This window comes from Nyctibius grandis, chromosome 5, assembly GCF_013368605.1.
Source record: "Nyctibius grandis isolate bNycGra1 chromosome 5, bNycGra1.pri, whole genome shotgun sequence".
Taxonomy (NCBI): Eukaryota; Metazoa; Chordata; class Aves; order Nyctibiiformes; family Nyctibiidae; genus Nyctibius; species Nyctibius grandis.
The window spans coordinates 16,663,641-16,690,058 of NC_090662.1; the positions used below are offsets into that span (position 1 = coordinate 16,663,641).

The 26,418-nt window shown below is 41.5% G+C and overlaps 2 protein-coding genes across 6 annotated transcripts in view; one reads left to right on the plus strand and one right to left on the minus strand.

Annotated features, from left to right (window-relative positions):
- The first annotated feature begins 2,893 nt into the window (after nucleotides 1–2,893).
- On the plus strand, nucleotides 2,894–21,744 carry HBP1 (HMG-box transcription factor 1). 5 transcript variants are annotated; one of them, XM_068400715.1, is made up of 12 exons: nucleotides 2,903–2,934; nucleotides 4,944–5,095; nucleotides 7,212–7,404; nucleotides 8,519–8,753; nucleotides 9,682–9,814; nucleotides 10,603–10,714; nucleotides 10,839–10,951; nucleotides 11,294–11,450; nucleotides 12,003–12,147; nucleotides 14,544–14,873; nucleotides 18,741–18,882; nucleotides 20,678–21,744. In XM_068400715.1, the coding sequence occupies exons 3-12, from the start codon at nucleotides 7,236–7,238 to the stop codon at nucleotides 20,693–20,695; spliced, it is 1,554 nt and encodes a 517-aa protein (XP_068256816.1). In that variant the 5' UTR covers nucleotides 2,903–2,934; nucleotides 4,944–5,095; nucleotides 7,212–7,235; the 3' UTR covers nucleotides 20,696–21,744. The 5 variants fall into 5 exon arrangements, with proteins under 5 accessions (XP_068256818.1, XP_068256816.1, XP_068256813.1 ...); XM_068400716.1 differs by lacking the exon at nucleotides 2,903–2,934 and adding an exon at nucleotides 3,718–3,771; XM_068400717.1 differs by lacking the exon at nucleotides 4,944–5,095 and having other exon boundaries at nucleotides 2,894–2,934; nucleotides 7,216–7,404.
- Nucleotides 21,015–26,418, minus strand: part of COG5 (component of oligomeric golgi complex 5) — a 211,658-nt gene continuing 206,254 nt past the window's right edge. Inside the window, 1 exon segment of the mRNA XM_068400718.1 lies at nucleotides 21,015–22,645. Within this exon segment, the coding sequence (XP_068256819.1) occupies nucleotides 22,531–22,645 (115 nt within the window). The 3' untranslated portion in view covers nucleotides 21,015–22,530.

Genomic DNA, 26,418 nt, shown 5'->3' on the forward strand with positions numbered 1-26,418 from the left:
TCTGTTTTTAGAATCTCAAAACAATTCAGATACTCATCTTTACAAGATTTTAATCTCAGTCCTAGGTAGGATTCATATTGTTGTGATTTCTGGGTATGTCACAGATGGTAAGTGTGATATCAAGGCTCTAATTCAGCAGTGGTATTTACTTGTCTAGACCTGTATCTGGAATCTGGGCCAGTGGATCACAGAGGACTGGGCTTCACACCTAACTCTCACACCCGAGTTTTTGTAGAGAACTGTGAACCTTCACGGCAAATAGATTTAACATTTAGTTTTGGGAAAAACACTTTTCCTTTTGGGTAGAAAAAGTACATAGTGGAGTAGAAACATACTCCATAACAAGGTATGAACCTTTAGGCCAACAGTCTTTTTCTGAAGACTCAGATGGGGCTTGAGACGGAACTTTGTATCTTCTGTAGCTGCTTGATCTGGCTTCTGCACTCTCCACCTTCCACAATGTGGCAGATGGAGCTTTCAGAAGAGAAAACTGTGAGTTTTACCTTGCAAGTGGCTGAACCACAAGCAGCATAGCCCATTTGCAGAATGGAGGCATCTGCATACACAAGTCTTCTGCCAAGTGTCGATGTGGAAATGCAGGGTCTGCAGTAAAATTCATTAAAAACACAAGCAGCTCAGGTCTCTCTCCAAACTGCCTAAAGGCTGTTCAGATGTATAAGGGAGATCAAAAGAGAAAGGGGGGAAGGGGAGGAGGGAACACAGCTTTAAAGTTAATTTTCTTGTGGAGTGGTGTAAAAAAAGTTGATTCCTTCTTTATCAGTTTTCCATTTATTAAAAAATGTATTTTAGAGAATGCCATGAAAACTTTCTTACATAAAGAAGTATCAGTTATTTAGGAAAAGCCTGAATTCTAAATATCGGAAAAATCTGAGCTTGTGGGATGTAGGGTTAGACAGTTGATATTATAATAAGCTGTCTAGTCGCTTAATAGTTGACTCTCAACATTAATTTTCAGATTTTTCATGGAGGTATTTGTTCAAATAACTCTTGTCTGGGAAAATGATCTGTAAAGGGTTGGTTTGTTATGTGATTAAGCACAGAAAATTTTTAGTTAAATTCCATGGCATTGGTTTGTCTACTCTTTTTATTTTTTTTAAGCTAAATTTGCACATATACGTATAAAAAATAATACTTTCCAATTCACACTGCAGAAGATACTGCATGTTTTTGAAAGTAACGTCTCTCTTCAAACAGTGCCTACAGATGGCAATGACTTTACTAACAGGCAAACTAGCACTTCTTGGAAAAGCCAAATCTTAAACTGCTGTGCCAGTGGCATCTGTGTAGTGAGTGTGTTTTGATGCCAAGTACAATTTCGATGGGTGTGATTTAATTTTTTTCCTTTTCAGTTGCATTACCCTTGTAGACCTGTGGAAACAATAAAACCAGCATTCCCTCTAGTGGCCGCTAACAGCATGTTTCATGGGACACAAAGCTTGCGGAGAACTCTTAAGTACTGAACCAGTTCTATTTAAATCGTAATAGTTAACTTTTTTTTTTTTTTTTTGCTTATTTTCTCGCACAACTATGTTAGCGTGCCTGAAAGTCGGAACACATGTAGATACGAAATTGCAACAGGAGGTCTGATATGGGATTTAGGATATGTTCACGTGGTTGGGATGATGTTGAAAATGGGATAAGGAAGAAATGCTTTTCTCAGAAAAATCCCAATGGTTGCAAAATCTTGAAACTCTCCCATCAGTTTCTGAAATCCTATTTATTTATTTCTGAATTCTGCATGTATTTGCTTTGTGTCGGATCGTTCATAGTACTGTATTTGATTATGAGGATTTGGCCTCAGGAGATCAGGAGTCCATTCTTATCTCTGCAGTCTCCCAGAGTTACGGTGTAAGGGGGAAAAATCTCGTCGTATCTGTAGTCTCATTTCTCTGTCAGTAGAACAGAAGTAATGTTGAACCAAACCAGATTGTTATTTTGGCAATAGCTGTATGGGAATGTTTGGCAGCCACTAATGGACTGATAAACCTGCGTGGATTTAAAAAAAAAATATTTATTTTTGCTCACCAACTTGTATTTGGGACCTAAGCTACCACCAGTGTCTTTGTAGAGACGCAGACGAGGGAAGAGGCCGGAGCGGAGGCCAAGCGCAGCTGCTGACTCATTCGCTGACCTTTAGCAACTTCCTCTCACCTCGGCCCGGGGCAGCCTTCGTGTGGTGAAACGTGAGCGGGGCCCCCTTCCTAACAGCCCCTCGGAGCGCTCATTGATGGTGGTGAATCCCGAAAGGTACCGGGCACCCCCGGGGCTCGTTACAGGCCAGCACCGACCTGGGGCCCTGTCACCGTTTCCACGCGGACGCCGTGAGTCAGCGCCCCGCCGCCATCTCGGGGCCCGCGCCTCAACCGGCCCGGCGGAGCTGCGGGAGCCCGGGGAGGCCGCTCCCCCCGCGGCAGCACCACGTCAGGCAGCGCCTCCCCGCGCTGGGGTTTGCCGTGCGCGGCGGGGGGCCCTGCTGGCGGGCGGCCCCGGCGGTGGCCGCGGGTACACGTGTCCCTCTGACTCTTGTTTACTATCAGCCGAGCGCCGCGCGGGGCATGCTGGGGGCTGTCGTCTTCGCGCCTCCAACTTGGCAGGCGGTGGCGGCGGCGAAGACGACAGCTCCCAGAATGCCCCTCCGCGAGGCCGCGGAGGTATTGGCCAATCGGGGCGCTGTCTGGGGGTGATTGATGTGCAGCGCGGTGCAATCCGCTGCGCAGGAGAGTCAAAACATGTCCACCCTCCGGGCGGATTCTTGATAGGCAGGCCAGATAGCCAATAGGAAGTGGCGGCGACTTGAACAACGTCGTCTTCGACCACTCGGCGACCGAGTACCGCCAGGCCGGGGCGGGACTCCGCTGTGGGGAGGAGGCGAGGGGGGGGAGCCGGGGAAATTTGGTAATGGCGACGGGTTTGGTAAGTGCTACAAAGTTTGGAGCTGCTGCTTTTGGGGGGCTGCGGGGCACCGGTGGGGGGCGGGCGGGGTCCGCCGGGCCGGAGGGGAGCGGCGGCGGCCGCGGGCCGAGCCGAGGAGGCCGTTGGGTGCTGGCTTTTGGCGGCGGTGGGAGCCCGGACATTGTTTACTGGGCGCCTTCCTTCAGCGGCCCGGCGGAGCCGCCACCCTCCTGCACGGCTGGGCTAAAACCCGCGGGGTGCGGGAGGGCGCCGGCCCCCCTTGGGGCCCTTCAGCTGCGGCTCCAGACCGCGAAAGCAGGCGAAACAGAACGGGTGTCCCCCCTTTTTTTCCCCGGGGAGCGCCCGCCTGGCCCCGTCTGTCAGAGCGAGGGCGCTCTACCCCGCCGCGGGGAGCAGCGGCTGTTGGGGGAAGGAGGAGAGGGGGGAACTCTGAGCCGGGTGAGCCCCGCGCCGGCCCGGCTGACGGCCCCACCCGGGGGGTACCGGCGGGGTGTGGGGGCGCGCGGGGCCGGGGGGGGGGGGCTCCCCCACCGCTACTCCCCCGCCGGGCCGAGCTGTTACGCAGTTCTGAATGAATGGGGCCTTGCGCGCATGCGCGGTGCCGGCAGAAGTTTATAAACAAGGGCAGCGGCCAGGCGGGGTCACATGACGGGCGCGCGGGGGTGGGGGGTGCGGGGCGGAGCGCGGTCTCGGCCCGGCTGCGGGCCCGGGGCTGCCCCGCGGCGGGGGGTGGGGCGGCCATAGAAGAGGCGCTGGCGGGAGACAAGGCTCCCCCCGCCCACCTCTGTCGCCCGGGGGTCACGGACTGCTGCGTGCTCACGCGCCTTTAATTCTGCTGTAACTGCCTTATGTAATTCTGCTGTAACTACCACAGCGATGTTTGTGCTGCGATGGGTGTTTACGGGGTGGCGGGCAGAGCTTCCTCCGCGGCCCTCCCGGGGCGGGGGGGACATCCCATGGCGTTGGTTAGAAGGTGCAGTTGGGCCCGTGCAGAGCAAAAAGCCCGTGTTTGGCAAAGCACGAGGCACCGTGCTCGGTGCTCCCCCGAGGCCGTGCCTGTACAGCGCGTTTCTGGCACAGCCGTGCGAGTCGGGGATGTGGAGCGAGGATCCTTGATCAAAGCAGCCGTGCCAATAAAAGTCCCTGGTGTAGATCCAGTCTTGCCAGTATGTTGTGTTTTGCTTGGAGAAGCTGTTCTCCGTGTTAAACTCCATCCAGTGAATTGCTGCAGGCATAAACCTTGCCTGAGACTTGGGCGGTAGGTTGGGGGAAGGAGGGCAAATACCAGGAGGAAAACCACGGGAAGCACTTCCACGCAGGCATTCCTGCGCAGTGCGGTTTGGGTGGGTGCTGCCCGGTTCCTGCTGAACCCCTTCTTGGCCAGTGTCTATTTCTTTTTGTCCCTTAAAACTAGATATAGTTTAATTAATAAGCTCTTTGTTAATATCGCCATTTGTTTTAGCATGTCAAAATGACTTATTTTAAAGCACAAATTTGTAAATAAATTCATTTAGCCTCAAAATAAAATGGTAGTAATTATAGTCCTGTGAGGCATACTTCTAGAAAACATCTGTTTTGAACATGAAGTTGAATTAAAAAAAAAAATTTACTAGCTAATTAATGACTATTCCCCTTAATGTTCCAAAACATTGAAGAACTGAGGACAAGATAAATACATGATGTCCAAAACAGGCTTTAATCAAGTGGAATAAAATAAATTGAAAAGTGAAGTTGGGCGCCACTTTTGTTTTTCTTATTAATTCGTTTGTTAGAGGATTTTTTGGCTTTTGTGCACGGATGGCTTTGGTTTAGAGAAATTCTTGTGACTTGGAAGAATTCATTTCTCAAACAAGTATTTTTCTTGTCAGACTAGCGTGTTGTAGCTGTGTGTTATCTCTGACCTTAAGTGTGTTGGGATACCGGGACAGGTACTTTCAAATCTTGGCAGCTGGCAGGAAGGAGGGAGAAGGTAACATTCCCAAAATAAGTTAGCTTGTTCTTTTTGGCAGGAAAATGGGAAAGGAAGAGAGAAAAAAATAGAGGGAAAAACAAAGCAGAAGAGGGGAAAGGAAGGATGTAGACAAGCCAGAAAAACAAGGAGTGGCTTTGCAGAGTTGATTACTTGGAGATAATCATCAAGGTCCTGACCTGTACGACTGAGGTCTGTTTTTTCTGTTCAGAAATGACTGAACTTTCTGCTTTTGTGGTATTCTGTAATTTTACTGTCCCTTGTGAGTGATAGAGGAATAATTGGCGTTAAACATGCTTCTTAGGGGTGAAATACACATGCCATTGATAGTTTATTTGATTTTATATTTTAATTTCCCTTGCCTTCCCTCTCCAGCTCCTTAAAATCAGAATTACACTGTTGTGGCTTTTGTAGTAGTGCCATTTGAGTAGAATCAAACATCTTTTTATGTTTGGAACACAGGTTTATTTAAGTTTTGCATGTATTTGAAAGATTAGGAAATGACAATATTAGAAATTTTCCAGCTAAAGAAATCTACTGCTGAAGTCAGGCCTCTTCTGGTAGAGCCAGTACGTAATTCCTAGGGTTATGTCTGGACTATATTATGTACAGGAAAAGCTGCAAAATGAATGAAAGAAATTCATAGAATGAGTAAAAGCACAGAATATTGTTAACGTTGGCTGTATACACACAACACCTTTAAAGTGTTTCTCAAAATAAAGCTAGGGTTTTTCGTAATTGTAATGAGATGGCTTTTTATACATTAAGCTAAGGGAACTTTTAGGATGATAGGCCGATTGTCTCATATGAAAATACAGACTGGTTTTAGCTATTGTTTATATTTTTCTAATGTTAGCTTACTTAGTGGACGTGCATGTGGTAGACTTTTCAGATTTTCTTTCTTACTAAGATGTGTTTTCTGCTCTTTTGTGAGGGACTCATGATTACTTTTTCAATGACACTTCATTAAAGTACAAGGTAATCATGTTATGGTAGTTTTAATTCATCATCATCTGAAAAAAAGCCAGTAGATAACCAAATTACTAAAGACTAGATAACCTTGTTTTCCAGCTTTTCGAGGCAGTGGTTATGTAGAATAATCACACAGTTCTCTGACTGCTGACAATGTTTTAAAATATTTCTTTTGTCTAAATGTTACAGTGCTGGGATTTGGGGAAACGAAACGGCAGTGAAATCTACTAGTAGAGGCTTTGTTTTCTTTCCATTTACAACATAGTTAAGGATGTTAGCAGGCAGATGTGTTTAAGACTATACCTAGAGCTGAGATAGCAAGGGTTGTGAAGGGCAGTGAAAAAGGCTTCTGTGGATGTGCCAGTGGTGAAAGGGCGACTAGGGAAAACATGGGCCTGATGCTAAATGATGTAGGACATCTAACATCAAAAGGTTGAGGGTGACATCTTTGCTTTGGTCTTTATTTGCAAGGCCTGTTTCCAGGTTCCTGGAGTCCCTGGGCCTAGCAACATGCATCTGACAGAGTGAGGTGCTGTTTTGTCTGTGGTAGAGGAAGAGCAGGTTAGGGGCAGGCCAGTTCTGTGAGCCAGCCACGCACAGGTCTGTGAGACTGGATGGGATGTGTTGGGGGGAGCTGGCCAGTGTAGTGGTGAGGATGGTCTCCAAAAGGCGGTGGATTTCGTGGTGGGAGGGCTCTCAATAACTGGAAAAAGGAAATGTCACACCTGGCTTCAAGGAGGAGGATGTGGGGAAACTACAGGCTGGTCAGTCTAACCTTAGCGTTGAGGAAGATTGTGGATCAGATCCTCCTGACGGCCATGTCCTGGATCTTAGGTGACTGGGAATAGCCAGGACAGATTAACCAAAGGAAAATCATGTCTGATTGCCTTCTGTGATAGGATGTGTGGCTCAGGGTACCAAGTGAATGTTATTTACCTTGGCCTGAGTGGTGGTTGAGGAGATGACCCCAGACTCTTGGAGGCAATGGGCACAGGTGGTGGCAAGGAAAGTTCAAACTGTGAGTAAGGAGCAATTTCTTTACAGCAAGAGTGGTCACTGGAACAGATTCCTGAGAAGTGTCAGGGAATCTCTGTCCTTCAAGATACTAGAAACTCAAGTGGCCAGGGCCCCAAGAAGCCTCGTCTGACTTCAGAGTTGGCTCTGCTTTCTGCAGGGATTGTACCAGATCATCTCTAGGAGTCCCTTTTAAGTGAAATTATGCTGTGATTCTTAACAGATTATGGAGGATTTAGGGTTCTGGTAATGAAGTAGCCTGTCAGATGCAACTTAAAACGGTTTACGTGTATACAAATTTTTAACCTCTGTCTCTTTAAAGTCAGATACTTTGGAGCATCCTAACATGGTGTGGGAAGTGAAGACAAATCAAATGCCTAATGCAGTTCAGAAACTCCTCCTGGTAATGGACAAGAGAACTTCAGGGATGAATGAGTCATTGGAGTTGCTGAAGTGTAATGAAAACCTGCCCTCTTCTCCTGGATACGCATCCTGTGATGAACACATGGAACTTGGTAAATAACATGACTTTTTCAGAAGCAGCCAAATTCTGAAGTTTTTTGTAGTTTTCCTGTATTGAAATTACTGGAAGCTGACTGAGGTTACTGATTTTTAACTTAAGTAGGGCAGAGAATGTGACAGTGAATTGTGACATCTGAAGGTCTTATTTTGCAGTCACATTTCCCTGTAACCCATTTCCAGTTCTGACACACTGGCCTGCTGACTTAAATGTGTTCTTGAACTCAGAGCTACAAATTTCTGCTCCTAATCTCTAGAGGAGCTTTTTTTGGCACAAGAATGACAATCAGAAAGCTCAAGAGCTCCTCCTAAAGGGAAATTATTCTGCTTTAGATCAGCTGCAAATAGAGATTCTGGGCTAGAGGAACATTTAACTTCAGTTCTTCCATGTTGGAGAAAAAGTAACATGTACCTTAGAAAGTATTGATATAATCAATGACATATTAACACATCTAATTGAAGTTATTGGAGTGATTAAGAATAATGATGCTTAGTTACATGAGAGCATGTAACACAGGTTTTTGTTAACAAGCTGGGCTTTCTTCTGCTATTCTATGTAAAATGTGAAGCATTTAGATTATTGATAGGAATTCACCCCTACCAGGCTGTATACTCTGCTTTCATGACTTCCAAGGTATTTAATTCCAGTTCCCTGGTGGAAACATGGAAAACATCTAGCTTTTACAGCCCCTGATGTAGGTAATTTTTAGTGTCACACCTGCTAGCACAGATTAATTTAGTTGCCTTTTGTTGAATGTTTTAGTATTTTAGTGAAACATGTTGCTACTTTTGCATAATTCTGCAGTACAATTCTGTGTAAACTAGTCAGTCTAGTAAAAACTTCAAAATCAGAACTACATTTTTATCTCATTACTTAATGTTTTTCTGAAATTGCTTGCATGAATGTATAATAGACTAGAGATGTGATTATTTCTGTGGCCATTTTGTCAGTATTATGAATAGGGTTTGTGAAATGTTGGTAATTGTGATATGAGAAAATAAAATTAGTTACTTCATTGTAGTTCCTTTGTGATTTTTAATTGCAAGATTTGGTGTCAACTAGAGTTTGTCAATGGGTGTAATTACGGTAATTTGTGTGTTTGTTCGTAGATGATCTTCCTGAACTACAGGCTGTGCAGACGGATTCTACCCCACCTGCACTTTTTCAGCTTGGTGCCGATGTTTCACATCAGGAACGTTCAAGGCCTTCATGGAACCAACATACCTCAAACAGCAATTCAGAAAGTGCTTATTCTTGTGAGAATGGGGTGAACTGGTTGACAGAATTAGCAAATATAGCCACAAGTCCTCAGAGTCCCTTGATGCAGTGCTCTTTTTATAACAGGTACTGACATTCATTTCAATTTTGAAGTCTTAAGATTTGTAATGTTATGTCTCCAGAAACATTGCCTTCACTCTTCACATCCTCTGACTTTGAACTGGAGGCCTGTTTTTGATCTTTCTGTAGAGTAGCTTTATTCTTCTGCAGATGATTGCACAGGACTCATTTCAGAGCCTGTTGCAAAGCTCTTTAATTGCCAGCCATGAATGAGGTAGGGTGGTAGAAGGACATTGCCTAACCACAGGAGGCTCAGAAACTATGGGCGTTTACCTCATGTGAAGCAGCAGATGAAAAATCAAGATCAATTTGTTACTTCAAATTCTTAATACTTATCAGTGCACTGGTAAGTGTAAGTATTAGATTTCCAATTAGCTCTTTTTGAAAAGAGCTAATTGGAAACCTAATACAATGTATTTTTTATTGATACTGTTTCAGTTTTGTGATATGTAAATTCCCTAAGGCTGTGAGAAGCAATGTGGGATCTTAGAAATTTCTGGGCTTCACCTTTTATTGTACAGCTTTGGTCTTGGGGTTATAATAAAAAAATTGAATGCAGTACTGTTAACAGTAATGCAGTTGGGATTTAATCGTTACAACAGAGCAGATGTCTTTATGCACTCTAAGAATGGGGTATTCACTTGAAGATATTTGTAAAATCTGAAGCATTGTGACAAGGAGATGCTGATGTGGAGGTAGTGCTGTCATTTGGGTGGTGTATAGAAGCTATGCAGGAATTACGCTAAATGCTCCCTTTTGCCTGAGCTTGCACCCTTTAATCATCCCGTTTGAATACTGGTGTGTGGAAAGTTTATTTGGTATTCAGCTCACGCAAACAGAAATACTTGTTAAATAAAAGCATTTTAGAGTAATGGCAGCTAAGTCTTGTGTTGTCTTAATCTGAGATATTTTAAAATACATTTTTCTATTGTAGATCATCTCCTGTTCACATAATAGCTACAAGCAAAAGTTTACATTCCTATGCACGTCCTCCACCAGGATCCTCAAAGAATGATCCTAACTTCTCCAAGAATGATTTGGATGAAACACCAGTCAGACATGAAAGGGTGTGTTGTTATGAAACATTTCTAAAATAAATAAAGATGCATGACTAATGGGTTAAGCTTTTTGAAAAGAGAAACTAGTTTAAAAAAAATCTGTTCTAATACCATTTCTATTTAAGCTAGATTTTCTGTTACTTTTTACCAAACACGGTAGCCTTGTAGTGCTACATCATAGAGTCCACATTTTTGTGAAGAGATCACATTCTAAGAAAGCTCTGCTTCTCTTGTAGTTCCTTCCATAGCAAGCTTTAAAAAATTGTTTTAACTTGTTTGCTGTCTCGAAAAGGAAATACAGAACCGTCTCCTTTTAGACGCACAAAAACTGTCGGTCCTGCTTCTCCCTTTCCTGTGTATTAATTTGTGTCTGAAACTTGTCTGTTAAAGACATTGAGTTTTTCCCAGTGATTTATCTAGAACTGACTTGGCCCTTCAGCTTTCCAGTAGTTTGACTGTAGAGTAATGTGTGCTTTGAGTGGTTCTGTGGATGACCAAGGAATGATAGCTTGTAAATGCTTGTACCTAAGCATAAGATAATCCATAGGGACGCAAATGAATCTCAGAGAACGAAACCCAAAAATTTCAGGATGGCGCATTTCAAGAAAAGGGAATGAAAATACTCAATTCACATTTACTGAGTTCCTTGAATCTTTGTCTTCATGTTATGTTCCTGTCAGTGTTTAAGGCAAAATGTTGACACAGATCAAATGAGAGAATGTGTCTAAAAGACATACAAGACCAGCCCTAAAATCTTCCTTAGTGAAATACCAACACCATTTTGCTTTTTTTCATAGGCAAATAGTGAATCAGAATCTGGCATTTTCTGCATGTCATCACTTTCAGATGATGATGATTTAGGATGGTGCCATTCCTGGCCCTCAACTGTTTGGCATTGTTTTCTAAAAGGTAAAATAACATGTATCATTGAGTAAGTATTTGCTTTGTCTTGTCTTTTTTTTTGTAACACAGACTTTTTTACATAATACTGATTTTTTTTTTTTTTATTTTTTTTCGTGAAAAAATCTGTTAGGCTCTCGTTTGTGCTTTCATAAAGGACGCAATAAAGGATGGCAGGATGTTGAAGATTTTGCGCAATCTGAAAGCTGTGGAAAAGAGGAAAATCTTCCAGTGAGTCCTTACAAGGTAGCTGTTAGTTCTAATAAACTCATTTCAATACCTGTAGCAAATACTTGGGTTTTTATGTTATCCCTGTGCCTTTAATTACTGTCTGAGGAAGACAGGTTTATACTAAACTTGTCTAGAGCTGATCACTGTATATTTGAGTGTCTTGCTATAAAGCAATTGAACTGAATTAATTTAGGTATGTTTTGAATGTTATATTGTCTTTATTATAAATTTCTAGCAGGAGCACTTTGCATGATGGTATTTTTTAATATAATGTAAGATGATAAATACACACCTGTAGTATCCACGAGTATATGCTTTTCTTGGGGGAAAAATTTCGAACTGTATGTATGTTTACAGGGCTACGGTTCTGATGGTTTGAAGTTGATTTCTCATGAAGAAAGCATTTCCTTTGGTGAGTCAGTGCTGAAGCTGACTTTTGATCCGGGCACAGTGGAAGATGGCTTGCTTACAGTAGAATGCAGACTCGATCATCCTTTTTATGTTAAAAATAAAGGTATGAAATACTACAAGTATACTTGGCTGTATATTAAATACTGTTAGAAAGCAGTTGCACATTTTCTTGGCGTCCCATGTTGCTTAAGAAATGGGTAAAAGTGGTGTTATAGAATCAATTTACTGTCTTTGTAAAGAAATACAGAATTTGAACAAACAAAACTGTAAAGCTAAAGAAATACTGCATATTTCATAAGGAAAGATTTAGTCAAGTATATAAATGGAGCTCAGGAAAACAGAAAAATTGGGGGGAGAAAGGAAAGCTGCAAATAAGGGAGGCTCTTCTCACTTGCTAAACATGGAACTTCTGATGATAAAAAGTTTCCAGGTTTTGATTACTTTTTTTGCTAGAATGAAATTTTACTTGAGATAAAAATAAACTATTTGCACTAAGAATGCCCTGAGTAAGTGTTTCTACTTTTGCTTTTGGGTGAAAGAAACTACATCAGAACATTTTTATAAAATGATATCATTTAGAGATATAGGATTGCTCCAGTTAAGAAATAGAGAGATTGTCTGGCCGTTTGTCTAATTTAACTCTTTACCACTTCAGGTTGGTCATCTTTTTATCCAAGCTTGACTGTGGTACAGCATGGCATCCCATGCTGTGAAATGCATCTTGGAGATCTGTGTCTACCTCCTGGACACCCTGATGCCATTAACTTTGATGATTCAGGTGTTTTTGATACATTTAAAAGGTAATTTTTGGATAAAGTGGCCTCAGTGGTTTTTGTATTTAATGAGTAGGCACCTTAAGTCTGCAAGAATTTGAAGCATTATGTAGAGCAAAGAGAGAATACTTCTGGTGATACAAGATAAATGAGAGGGAAAAATGAAGCCTGACTACGAGGAATGCTGTGTAATTATGTGCTCTACTAAACTGCAAAGTGGTATCTGGGAGTGAAATCGCTTTTCAGCCCATTTATGATAGTTTAAGACAGATTAGATAAAGCAGTAAAAAATACATATTAATTGTATAAATTCTTCAGCGAAGTGGGTTATGTTTGAAAAATGTAGTATAGTTTTCCCACAATAGTGTATCTGCCAGCTCTTAATTTGTGCTTCATGTGCAGCTATGTATCTGAGTTATCGGAGTAGTTTTAGTAGTTAATGCATGTGCTATGGCTTTAGAATATAGTACTTTCATAATTGGTCTTATTACTGTTGTATATTCTGCTTTTTGTGATTCTTTTCTAATATATCAAACTTGCCTAATTGGTTTGGTTAACTTTGAGGTTTACCTTGATTTGAGCAAGGGATTCAACCAGATAACCTTCAGAGGTCCTGTCCAACATAAATTTTCTAAGATTCTAAGGAAATAGTATTACTCATAAAGATTTTTCCATACTATTTAGAGATTCCTAGATTTAGTAGAATCCATCTTCTATGATGTTAGCTTCTTTTTAGCATGTTTTTAGTCCAGTTGCTTTTTTGTTTTTTACAGTAGAAAAAAAGAATTTAAAATGCTGTTTGCAGTTCAAACCTTAGGAGCTTTTCTATGATTTCAGTCTGGGATAGGGAGTGAGTTCAAATTGCTTGTCTGCACTCCTTTGCTGTCTGGGTTTTTTATCTTCTTATTAGCTCCTATTCTGAACTGCATATGTAGAGAGCTGTTACAATCATTGTATTTACATCTCACTGAAGAAATTTGACTTGTGGCTCCTTATTCATCCTGCAGCCTGGCTGAATACTGCCTGGACACTTCAAATTTCTTGTCTCTCTGGGCAGAAGGGAGTAAGTCACTGAGAAAGGAGTGTGCAGCAGTGGCTGTGGTTAACAGGGCAGGAGAACTGAAAAACAAAATCCTGTTGCTGTGTTGTGGGAAGGAGATTAGGAATAGGAAAGACGCTGGACTGTTTGTACAACAGAGAGGTCCTTTCTCCTTATCTTGTGAACTTGCCTGCAAGGTTATCGGCATTATCCCTTCTTTGTTACTTTTCTAAGGGATTTTGGAGACAACCCTTCGGGCTCCATTCTTGCTTCTGGTTCCATCCCACAGAATGCGGCTGCCTTTGCAGGCAGGGGCTGGACTACCACTGGCAGCGTTTCCTTGCTAGTAGTACTACTTTGTGTTTGGCAAAAATAAGGGCTTTGAAGAGCTTTTTTCCATAAATTATGCAACTATAGCCACACTGAGCAGTGGGTGAGCGGAGCCTTAAGAGTTACATACATTTTATGTTTATTTTGTGGTGGTAACTTAGTGTTTTGGATCTATGATTGAGTAGGACCTTTACAAGTGTGTTTTCCTGGTATAGCATGCTAAAGACAGTCTAGCCTGTGGTTCCCAGACTGATCTGCACACACGTGGAGATAGTAACAGTCTGTGGAATTAAACTTCTTCTGTAGTGGTTAGAGGTTAATTGCAGTTGTTGGTCAACAAAAAGTTACAACAGGTTATAGTATTTAGAGGTCTAAATTGTATGGAAACAACTCATCTAAGATGTAATACCTTGAAATACCGAGGAATCTCACATTTTTGTCACTAGAGGGCAGACGTGCATACTATTGAATCAAATAGTATGCCACATCATTGGTCTTTCAACAATCTTTTAGTCTCAGTGGAAGGTTTGTCTGTAAAATAACATGTATTTACCTGCCATGGGAAGTTATTTATACAATAGTGCATATAATATAATTTATTTTAATATACTGGTTTCATATTTGTAATTAACACATATTTGCAAGTGAACTCAGTGCTTCTTCTTCCCACATCAGTTGTCCTTTTGTTGAAAGGGACAGACCAGATTTGACTTATGGTAAGGACAGAAGCAGAAAGAAAGAAGCTTATTTCAAAAGAGGGTGAAATATGAAGACAGTGTGTAATTAATTTATATACAGCTGGGGAGTTGATAGTACAGAGCAGATCTTGCAAAGTTGCAGTCTGCCATCCCTTTGAAAACAATATTAATTCATCTGCCAAAGTTTTGTTGTTTTTTTTTTTTTCCCCACTGACATCTGCACCAAGCATAGATCATTATGTCACACAAAAGAAACCAGAATACTAGAAATGTAGTACTGATGAAGAGAGAACAGCTATTTAGGGATTTTACGTGACAATTACTCGATCGTTTTATGATATATCTTTTTCTTGTAGTTACGATTTTACACCAATGGATTCCTCTGCAGTTTATGTGCTCAGCAGCATGGCTCGCCAGCGTCGCGCTTCTCTATCTTCCGGAGGATCAAACAATCAAGATGCTGAGAGATCAGAATGCAGTAGTAAAAACTGTGCGTCTACTGCATCATCACATCTTTCCTCCAATTCTTTGTACAGCAAAGCTGGCAAAAGCCACAGCTCAGGGACTGCAAGTACTGTGAGTGCCACTTCTCCAAACAAGTGCAAAAGACCAATGAATGCCTTCATGCTTTTTGCCAAAAAATACAGAGTTGAATATACTCAGATGTATCCAGGGAAAGACAACAGGTAATGGTAGAACGTTGTAGTTTTGTTATTATTGTGGAGCCAGCAGAATATGTGTCCCACCTTTACATTTAAGTGGACTAAATTTTGCATTTGAAATGAAATGTGTGTATCTTGTTTTAAGAACAAGTTCTGAAAGATGCTGACACAAAGCTTAATTTATGGGCAGACTTGAAATATTTACAGTGCTCAGTAAATTTGACACAAGCCACGTTTTGCAAACCTATCTTCTGGGAAAGCATTTGGGTGAAGCAACTGACATATGTATATATGTGCACCGGCAGAGTCACAAATACACAACAGTCTTTGTTTACACTGATGAGAAATGTTCATGGGGAAAAAAGTACCAGGCTCTCTGCTCGTGTGTTGTCGTGGAAAACGGGAATTTCTGGTTCATCTAATTAAGTCTTGACATAATATTGCAAATTGTCCAGTGAAGTTACTATGATTTATTCTCAGTCTGTATATCCTATTAAGTAATAGACTGCTCATTGTTAGGATGTCTGAAAGATCTTAATCCAAACAGTACATTGCCAAATTTTGCTTGTCCTAAAGGCATTGAACAATCTGCTGAAACGTGCAGGAAGAGTCGTACGACTCTGTGTTTGGGGGAGAGTTCTTTGTTGGTTGGTTCTTTTGTTTTTATCTATATGCACGTTCATGTCTAAACATTTTTTATAAAGATGTCCAGTATATATTTTTTAAAGAATCTTAATATTTTGTGCTAATTGTGCATATATAAATATAAACTAAAACATGAATATGCACTGATCTTATAATCAGATTTTTTAATGTATATAACATTCTGAAAACTGTTACTGTAAAAATTGCATTGTCGCATAAAAATTCTAGTACTAAATCTGGTAAAACTAAAGGTGACAGGCCTTTGAGAGGGTTTTGGCTGTTTTATAATGTTCTAGTAAGGAGGCTGTAACTGGTGTTGAGAAATAAAATTCTACCATACAAATAACCCATCCTTAAATCCCAGTCAGTCTTATGTGCCCTGGCAATGATACTCTGCAATGTTTATAGTCTCTTCAGTGAAGCAGATCTGCTGCCTTCAAATTCATTGCGTCTATCAATGAGAAATTGAACACAGTGTCAGCTAGGAAAGTTTATGGTGGTTATATATTTAATTTAAAATGCTGATTTCAAGTTGATGCAGTGAACTGGAGCTGCAGCTGGATGGATGTGGAAATAAGTTGAATATTTCAGTAAGTGAGTTTAACTTGAAGGAAGGTGATGACAAAGTTACAAGTAAGCTTCAGAGTGCACCGCTCACGGTCCCATTTGGAAGGTGGTGCATTTGGATGCTGTTTCTTGGTGTCCATAAAGTATAGTACAGGAGAAATCATAGGAGGTGGTGATAATTGATTTTATAGGCGTTCAGCTACTGTTGCTTATGTGTTGCTGAGGCATTTATTAATCTAGCTGTTCAGAGGCAACTGTTGTGTTTTAAATGTTAAGTAAGTGTCATTTTCAGATTACAGAGGACATCTTACGGTTGGTTACTGTAGCACCCATTTCCGTACACTGGAGTTCTTACGTTTGCTACAGTTATTTTTCTTATAAGACAGGACAGAACTTGAGGTATTCTGAGTTATACTGTCTACTCTGAGACAAAGCAGCTCAAGCAAGCCATGTCAGCAAGATAGCGAGCTGTAAACACTGAAAACACGAGTCAACATTCACGTGATACTTAAAAATACTGTGGACCGTAAGACTGTACTTGAGAAACTGGTGTTAGGGTAGCCCTTGTTTCTTAGATACTCTCACTGTAACTGTAGTTGGGAGTCAATTTGTGTGTTCAGAAATATTTGAATAATTTGAGTAGTGTACGTTCTAAGGATAAAGAAAATCACCGAAACGGTCAACAGCATTTGTTCATGCTGAACGTAATTACTGAGTAAACCTGAGGCACCCTCAAGTGCTGTTTGACAATTTCTTTTGATTTAACAGCAGCATAAGGGATTGCATCCTGCACATTAGTCTATTGCTAAAATGTTGTCAGGTATGTTCCCAGCATTTTAAGAGGACAAAGGCAATGTACGGAGCACTGTGAAGTTCTGATGGGTGGAGGGCACCTAAGACAGCAATGCAGTTGGGTCATTTTTTTCTTACTTGTTTCTGGTCAGGAGAATTAGGTCTCTGTTATGTCAGGAAATTTCTCTGTACACGTCTTTTTTCAGTCGCAGTGGTTCGCTTGTAGGAATATTTCCGTGGAGAAATGGAGCATTTGTCTCTGCATTAGATTTTTCAATTTTTTTAAAACAGAGAGATCTGTTTCAGTGCCTCAGTGCAGTTTTGCCTCTGGAGGTATAAAATACATAGATGTTTTTGCATTTGAAATACAAAGATTTCATAGTACATTTTTATTGGGAAATGCAATGGCTTTTTCAGCAAACCTGCTCTCTCTGGGTTGGGGTGTTCTTTCCCGGGGGTATGAGTGACCCAGTACAAACTGGTGACCAAAACCAGACGGGTTTCTGGTGCTATTGATTTGCCTCTGGATACTGCCGAAACATGAAAAATTGGCTAATTAAACTGGAGTGTGTTTACTTCTGATGACAGACCAAAGATACTGGTTCTTAATTTGGATAGAAAACCAGGAATTCCATTGCCAAAGAGACAGGCTGTGCCAGTGGATGTGGTGTTGATGGGACCTGGTTGCAACTTGAGGAGTTTGCTCTGAGGAGTCACCAGAGCACGTGACAGCACAGACTTAACCACAGCCCCGGTGAGGCTTTTGCTGTGCTCTGTGCGTGCTCTGCAGCTCGGGGAAGCCTGGACGGTATTACACGGTCTCACAGGATTAAAATCCATTCTCTTGGTATGGTGCAGAAAAGCCTTCGGAATTTCTGTATGTGAAGTGCTATGGAAGTGGTTGATGACACTCGGCTCATCTTGGTTCTGTTAGAAAGTCTATGAAAAGCTTTGTTGCCAGCAAGGAACTTCTTAATATGATAAATTCAAGTACTTAGTTATATACACCTTTTTCTTAAAGTTGGTCATAGAGCTTTCTTCAGTGTGACCTGAAGGCAAAGCGCACCTACTGAGTAGTTTAGTAATTGTCATGGGGAAAAGAGCTGCTGTTTAGAGATTTTCCTTCAGCTGAAGGATGGAGTTAAAGCTTTAATGGAATATTGATCCAACATTTGGGAGTGCAGTTAAGCAATATGGCATGATAGATAATATGGGGAAATACTGTCCAAAAGACATTAAGATTATAAGTAGCAGGAAAAGCAGTTACTCGGCTTCTGGAAATGACGATAGGTGTGTTAGAACAAATGGTTTCTTTTGCATAGGAACAGGAACTTACTAGTGTGTTCCGCCCACTCGTGTTCTCCCCCGTATGGATTAAAGGTGGAGGAAGCTACACACATCTGTTAGATAGACACGGGGGTTTGCAGTTAATCAAATATTTGTTTGGCTGAGGTCATATTCAGATCATTGGCCTAATTATTAGAGAACATATTTTCAGCAAATCTGTCATACGATCTTCCAGCATGAAAGTAGAGCAAAACAAATGTGAGTTACCATTTGGTGGTGGGTTTTTTTAACATCCCTGTTTTGCTGGTTTATGTGAGTTGCTGTGTATTCAAATGTGCACCCTTTGACATGTTAGACTGTGTATTGACCCATGCTCAGGTAACACAGAAGTCTCAGCTGTTTCACTGTTAAAAGAAGTAGGAGAAGATAATCAGAAACATGATTGTTTAAAAAAATTTTTTAAAGATACAGCTGATTTCTTCCGGGTGTATTATTTCCACATATAACTTTTGTCTTCTTTAACGTGCTGAGATAAAGAAAAAAAATAAGGGTATTTCTTAACACCCTGTCCTGACCATACTGTAAACATTTATTTTGCAGAGCCATAAGTGTGATACTCGGTGACAGGTGGAAGAAAATGAAAAATGAAGAAAGGCGGATGTACACGCTAGAAGCCAAGGCCTTGGCAGAAGAACAGAAACGTTTAAATCCTGACTGTTGGAAGCGAAAACGAACAAATTCTGTATGTTTGTGAAGCAGCCTTTTTCTTTATGCAGTTAAATATGTCCATACGCTAGCTACAGTGGGTTTTGTTCAGGATAAACTCTGCTGTCTGCTTCTTTCTTGATAGCCCAAAGCTTCATTTTACTCGCCTGTGTTGTGTAACCTGCCTTTGGACAGTCGGCAGGAGACAGATCAGGAGAGGGTCTGTCTCTGAATATTTTATGACAGTTCCATGAATTCTGTTGGACTCTGTGCGTGTGCTTGTGAAGTGCAGAGGAAAGGCATGCGGCCTTTTGTTGAAGTAACTGAGTTTATAAGGTTGTACCTAAATTACATCTGTCCGTTCCCCTCAGAAACACTTAAACTTTCACAAAACCCTTATCTGTTGTAATTGTCTCCTTTTTCTTCAGTAAAAGCTTTTTCTTTACTATTTTCTGTCTTTTTTTTTTTTTTTTTTTTACTCTTTATATCAGCATATATGAAGTTACTGAGGGAGCAAATTAATTTTTTCTATTAATCCCTTTCATTTATTACTCTAACTGTAAAATAAATATAATAGATAACACTTCTTCTGTAGGGAAATTGTTTTCCACTTTGTAGAAGGCCATCAGTTTAAGAATCTGCAGCAATGTCTTAGTAGGTGGTGGATGTAGTTAAATAAGGGCTTTCACGGTAATACATCATATAAAGAGAACATCAAAAAAAGGAGATTGTGCCAACCTACACGTTCAGCCAGAAGACTAGGTTGGAAGGAAAGGTCCACTGAGGTGCACAGGATGCCACAGCCTTTCATCAGCCATGTTATGTCAGGGTAGGGGCATCAAGTGTGTTGTGGACTTCACAGGTTTAAGATTTCATCCCCAAATTACCCCCTTTCCTTTCATGTACAAACGAGGCTAACTTTCTCAAGAGTATCTGCAAGTGTTGCCTTAAGACTGAATAAGAAATGCTCCACCAGTAAGTTGCTTCTTACCCCTGTACATACTTGCTGCTGAGGGTTCAGTCCCTTGTTGCAGGTTTCGCCAAATCCCAGCTGCTAGGAATAAGCTGGTTTTCTGTTCATTGTATTCTGTTTTAATCAACAGCGACTGCTTCTGTTAAGATTTCCTTGTGGGTTTAGTTAAAATAATGCTATTTATTTATTCTGTTTTTACACTACTGCAGTCTTGGGCATTCAATGGTGAGATCAAGTTCACTTCACACGTGCACCTGTGAGGTTCAAGGAACTCAGTGGGAGAGAGTGTGTGTGTGTATAACTTGAGGAATAGTGATGGGTTGGCCTTAGTAAGAAGGATGGCTTGCTTACCCTACCTTGTAGTAGGATTTCCCTTGTCCTTAGGGTCTTCAGGCCAAGATAACAGTATGTGTAGAACTTCTTACCTCAGCATTACAGCAGGAAATACCTATTTTAAATTGTTTTATTTCAGTGAACTAAGAATTTTGTTCTCAGCTTGGTGACCTTACCAAGTAATGACGGTGGACTCTGTGGCTGTGACAGAGAAGTCTTGGTGGTCTTTGAGGATCAGGGGATGAAATAATCTGTTTCAGCCTGTCACAGTTTAAAGCTGGGCCGGCTATTAACCCTGAGGCAGACGCTCTCTGTTAACCCTCCCCACCCACCTGAAGGGAAAAGGAAAGGGAAATTGGCCTGGTTTAGGCTAAACCAGGACACGCCTTTTGTTTTCTTCTCAATAACTGACCAATGATTACAAGTACTTGTGGCTTTCAAAGCATGTGTTTGCTAGATTTAAGATACTGTCTAGTTCCCCTTTGCTTGGTAACCTCTAACCTGGTTTTCTCTTCTCTTTTCTCAGGGCTCACAACAGCACTAAGCCAGAATTTTCCTGTTAACTCTGTATTTACAAAATGGCTGTTGCTTGATGGCAAGAAGATGCAAGATCAAGGTCTTACTATTTGTTGTGACTTTGCGTGACCATAAAATACTGGCACCATCAAGTTGGAAATGAACTAATACGAGTGCAGATTTGCTTTCTACAATAGAACATTAAGTAAGCTAAAACTATCAACATTTTAAACCAAATTGCCTTATTTTTCTTCCAAACTTCATATATGTGTCAGGTAATATAGGCTTGAAAACGGATATCCTGTGGTGCTAAAGTACTTCAGAAAGAGGCGAAGGAGATGTGTATAAATGTTTATTTTTAAAAGAAAATGTACAAAAAGGGGAATTTTAAAATATGTTAACAGCTGTTTATATACATCGATTCTTATTGCTGATTAATATGTATTGCACAACCATATTATTAATTACGATTCTGGGGCCTGGGATTTTCTGAAATGGCAAAATGTATGATCAGCCTGTAGCTTCCCAGCCTGCCCAGATGCCAGCAAGTTACCAGAACATGTGGTGAATGGAGAGCGTAGCGTAACGTAGCACAGGAGCTGCTGCTTGGGTTGCCACGTACAACATTTGTATCCACACGTGAGACATTTTTGCACCAGCTGGACGAGCGAGAGCTGTTCTTTCCGGTGGAAACAATGGCCCAGGACAGGATGAAACAAATAGCGTTATCTCAAGTAAAATGGTGCTGTTGATACCGTCACCATCGTAGTTTTAACTCTGTGTTTTGTCTTTGCCACATATTCTACAATATTTTATTTTGCCATAAGACATCTTTATGGTGGGGGCAAACTTTGCACTTAACTATACGTGCAACACTTGCACTTTACTTTTTTTTTTTCCCTCCGTCTAAAATTAGAGCAGCTGCATTAGGATTACAATTGCTTCTGCTGTGAACTTTTACAATCGTGGCTTTTCATGTACTAAACAGCTGTGTGTTTTTTTTTTTTTTTTTAAGAATCACAATGTAAATTTCAGTTTATGACACATGTCTACATGATGTTGCCCCTAAGATTTTTGCACACTATATTCTTGTATATTTCAAATAAATTCATTAAAATTTGGTGTTGCGTATTTTATAAAGGAAGAAGGCTAATCACTAAGTCATCCCTGCAGTGCTGAGCACATTCGGCATGGAAGTCTTTACGTGAACCCAGCCAAAGTATATTTTGATGCTTTGCAGTTAGGAAGCTGCTGAAGAATTTCAAATACTGAATGCAGGATTGGATAGTCAATGATGTTCTTTATTACAGTTTAAGCAAAAAGAGAGTTGAAATCAATAGAAATTATTTCAAAGCGAACAGCAGTGCAATAGAGAATCATTTACGTTAGTTATAAATATTTTCCCTTGTGTTAAAATTAGTGATTTTTACATGGAAACTGATGATTCCAGCATTTCAAAAGTACAATTTTCTGAATAAGGCTAAAATGTATCCAACTGTTTAAAACTCTAATTGTAGGAAAGAGCTACTTCCTTATTTGAGATATTCAGCAATTACACTGCAATATTTGAGTATGTAAATTCAAAAGGAATGCTAAAGAACAGTTCATTTTTATTAGATCTACACTTACAGCACATACAAATTGTACCATTTCCTTAAAATATTTGTGTATAAATAAGTTCCTGTAATGCGAACGTAAAGCAAGAAGACAGAAGTTTCACAGATGAAGTAGGTAAACACATTTCATTGTAAAGCTTGTGTATTTGGGAGTAATTTCCATGAACCAGAAGCGTGTATGTGGCACCAAAGACCTGTGACTGTGTTATTGTCCATGCCCTATTTGGAGAGAGTTGGCCAGATGCGTTCATGGAAGGGTCGCCATTGCTTTCTGCAGCAGCTGAACCATTATGGGATACACTGGTGCAAACTCCTTTCCCTCTCTCGTTCTCACCGATTGAACATAAGCTTCCAGTGCACCACTGAAAAAAAAAGAAAAGTAGCTAAAGCAATGAAATAGTGTACAAGTACTGGAATTTCAGGATCTTCAACTGAAATTAATTGACTTATTCCCTACTACAGAATTTTCCTCAGATGAACTTAATGTGTCTCTGTGGAAGGCAGTGGGCAAGAAAAGCCTTACAAAGCTCTACATATAATTGTTTCATGATTCTTCTTTCCCTTGCATGTTTTGAGGAGCGAGCAAGTTAACATTTAAATCAGCAGCAGCAGCATGTTGCAGATGGCTTGAAATGACAGCTCTGACGCACAGACTCGGGCATGTTGCTGTACTGGTAACCTTTAAAAACTAAAAGAATAGACTCTGGCTGCTGCAGACGCTACGAATACAACGTCCAGAATGAAAACTGGGGCACTGGTGAACAGCCCAGATGCCTTTAGGGGATTTCCTGGCTAAGGCTTTTGAACTGCCACTGTCCCTTAGGAACTGCTGCGCTAACCCACAGACAAAGAGAGAGTGTGAGTGTGTGAGTGTGTGAGTGTGAGTGTGTGTGTGTGTGTGTGTGTGTGTGCGCGCGCGCGCGTCTGTATGGCTTTGCTGGGTTTTTTCTGATATGTTGTCGTAGGCTGTCACACATGGAAGTAGTCCTGGGTAATTTACACAAATACATTTCAAAGCTAAAAGGGGCAACTGTGATTACGTACTTGTCTGTACATAATGTAACCAGCTTTACAACCCAGGGCCACCTTTCATCCACCACTCCTAGTAAATGGTATTGTTGAATGACCGCGTGTCTGTAAAACAAAGACTTTCTAAATGCTGACCTGATCAGATTTTTGACTTAATAGTTCATTAAGCAGGCCAAGTTAGTTTTGCCGTACTTAAATATGACTTCTAATTTAATTTATTTTCCTTTTTTCCTCTTCTGTTTCTTCATGTAATAGAGACAATTATCTTGGTGTTTCCTTCCAAAACCCTTTGTTTATATTTCATTCCATTGGCCTTATTTACAGCAAAATTGTGACATTTAGGAAAATGCACAAACAACAGACCCCATTTCAAGTGGGGAACTAAGAGTCTAATTCCAGTACGTGGCTATTGCTAAACCAGGGAGGGCTCTGAACTTCCTGAACGAAATCTAAAACCCACCTGTGTCGGAGCGCTGCTGGGAATCTCCAGCAAAATTCATTTATTAACTAGTGGGAGATGCTCCTGAGGCCAAAAACCTGTACTTGGTTTGCTGGAGGGACGAGTCTGAGCTTTGGGTTGTGAGAAGCCAGTGACAGTGATGACAATCAGGCCCCGTGAGCTGGTCCCGGGGCTGCATCCGCTCCTGCCAGCACTTCTCATCCCCATCAGAGCCAGGTGCTGCTCTGTAAGCCCCCCTGCCCAAGTGCAACAGGAGGAGCTGGGTCACACACATAGATGCGTGCACACACACGCAAACACAAAAACCATACGCTTGCAGTCTGACTCCCTGGCCTGTTGCTAATGGGGTCTGACAGGGAGAGCGAAGCATGCAGCTGTGCCAGGCACAGGGTGGTAAATGAAACAGCACAGGCACGAGGGGATGCCCACCATCCACCACCGCTCCCCGTGTCCCCAGGCCAGGCAGCGCTCCCTCTTTGCTGAAACGCAGGGCACAATGTCTGAGACTGAAGTGATGCAAAATGAGGGTGGACTGGATTATTGGAGAGAGTGGAGAGGTTTCAGAAGAATAAAGTGACTGAGCAAAGAAACAGTCCTTCGTGTTGGCAGGGATGCACTTGAGAGCTCTTCAATTTTGATAACATCTTACTAGTGAGTTACTGCTGAGGGGTCTACACCAGGTACCAACACACTCTGAAGAGTCACTTGGCATTTTTTGCACATCAACAAACAGCAAAAGTTATCCCCTGTTACAGCCAGAAAGGCACAGAAAGAATATTTATCTAGCCACAATAAAGCTGACTTTTTGCACCTGGTCAGCTCCCTGAAAACCTTCAGCCTGCTCTTCCCGCTAGTCCCTAGGGAGCAGCACAGCATCTACAGGGAAAGATGCAACTACTCACAAACTGCTTGCTGCTGCCACAACATGCAGCTCACCTCACTCCCAGAAAAAGCCACCAGCATGATGGACTGCAGAGAGATCAGGCATATCCACAGATTAAGTTTTAAATCTCAAGGTTTAAAGAGAAGTGAGACTGGGGGAAAGGGACAGCAGGGAAGTGTGCTTTTTAGATAAACTGGCCTCTCATGGCAATAAGGGGCAGAGCATGTGATGAGCAGACCAAGCAGTAGGTGGGAGGTGCAGTCAGGGAAGGCTCAAGGATCCCATCAAGATGAGGGGAGATGCTTCAGAAGAGTCAGATGCATCTCACATTTCCACTCAGGTCAGCACTCAACTGCTCTCGTCAGCAGTAATCCTTAAATATGTTAGATGTTAGTTACCTTCTACAAAGACTAGTCCCTTGTATTAAAAAGAGAGCTGAGAAACTCCTGTGACAGTGTTCTTACTGTAACTGTCCTTCATCTTGCTGAATCTCTCCCTTTCCACTCACCGGTGTCCCTGTCTTTTCCTGTATACACTCCCCAAAGTTTCTTGGGCCCAAATAGTTTTTAGAAGTCATCGAAAGCTGAAAATAGAAAAAAACATATTGACTTGCTTAACTTAGAAAGCTCTGACACCTCTTAGTGAAGTTGTGGGTTGGCATCATTATCCAGATGGTAGCACTGCTACCACTTTCTGACTTTATCTCCTTGCTTTGAAAAAGCCCTTGAAAAAGATGACAGAGATAACCAGATCCCTTCAGATGAAAGGGAGAAGCTTTACCCTAAAAGCAGCACCCAAAACCACTCAATGTCAGCCCTTGATAATCCTTAGCCAGAATGTTATTTCCATCAGATCAAACAAGAGGGAATGAGATTTAGGCTACACTAAGTGCCAAACGCCAGTATTAGAGTCCTGCTGTCACACCTTCCAGCAGCTTTTATCTTTATTCTTTCTCTCCTGCTTCAAAAGAATCTGATTTAACTGGCAAAACCAACTCCATCAGTGGCAGCCGCTGTCCTGTTACAACTAAAAAGCAGCTAAAAGGGACTTGCTGAATTTTTTGGTGGCCTCAGAACTGCCCAGACCCTACTCCTTCCCAGTAGAGACCAACAACTGACAGAAGCTGATCTTTGTCAGCTCTCTTCTGCTGTGCTTGCTCTTTTGCTGTGGCTTTGCTTGAGTTGTTTCAGAGACAGGGTCAAACTTCATCAATAGGATGCAATAGGGAGCATCTTAACTCTCTTTTCTGCTCAAAAGACAACCAATAATTACTACTCCATCAATACTATAAAGTGAATTCTCAGGCATTTTTCTAAAACAGACCTTGTACAGCTTTACATTAAACAATGAATAAAAGCTTTCTCAATACTTGAAGACTAAATGCATTCACTATTTTCCCATGTCCTATGTTTGCATCTCCAATAAAAGTATATAAACGCTCTAAAGCTGAATGTTAAAATGCAATTCCTAGTCAACAACTTGACCTGAAACACTAAAACTAAAGCGTGGTTCTTCTCAGACAGTAAGAGTTACGCGAACGGCCAAACCCATGACAAAGGCACGGTGAGCACTGACTTCTCACCAAATGTAACATTCATGTCAGGCTCCCTTGACTCGTCAGCCTTCAACTTGAGAAAGTTATTTTGCAAATGACACATCTCCCATTGGTGGGGACTTCACTGTGACCCTGGGGGAACAACTGACAGGAACTGCAGTGCCAGGAGAACGAACAAGTCATGGAGAAACATCTACCACTGAACAGA

Bases quoted from the DNA above. Each gene is read 5' to 3' on its own strand.
- HBP1 (XM_068400712.1), top strand. The intron at 10,715-10,838 runs GTAAAATAACAT...AAAATCTGTTAG, and splicing joins TTGGCATTGTTTTCTAAAAG to GCTCTCGTTTGTGCTTTCAT. The intron at 12,148-14,543 runs GTAATTTTTGGA...TTTTTCTTGTAG, and splicing joins GTTTTTGATACATTTAAAAG to TTACGATTTTACACCAATGG.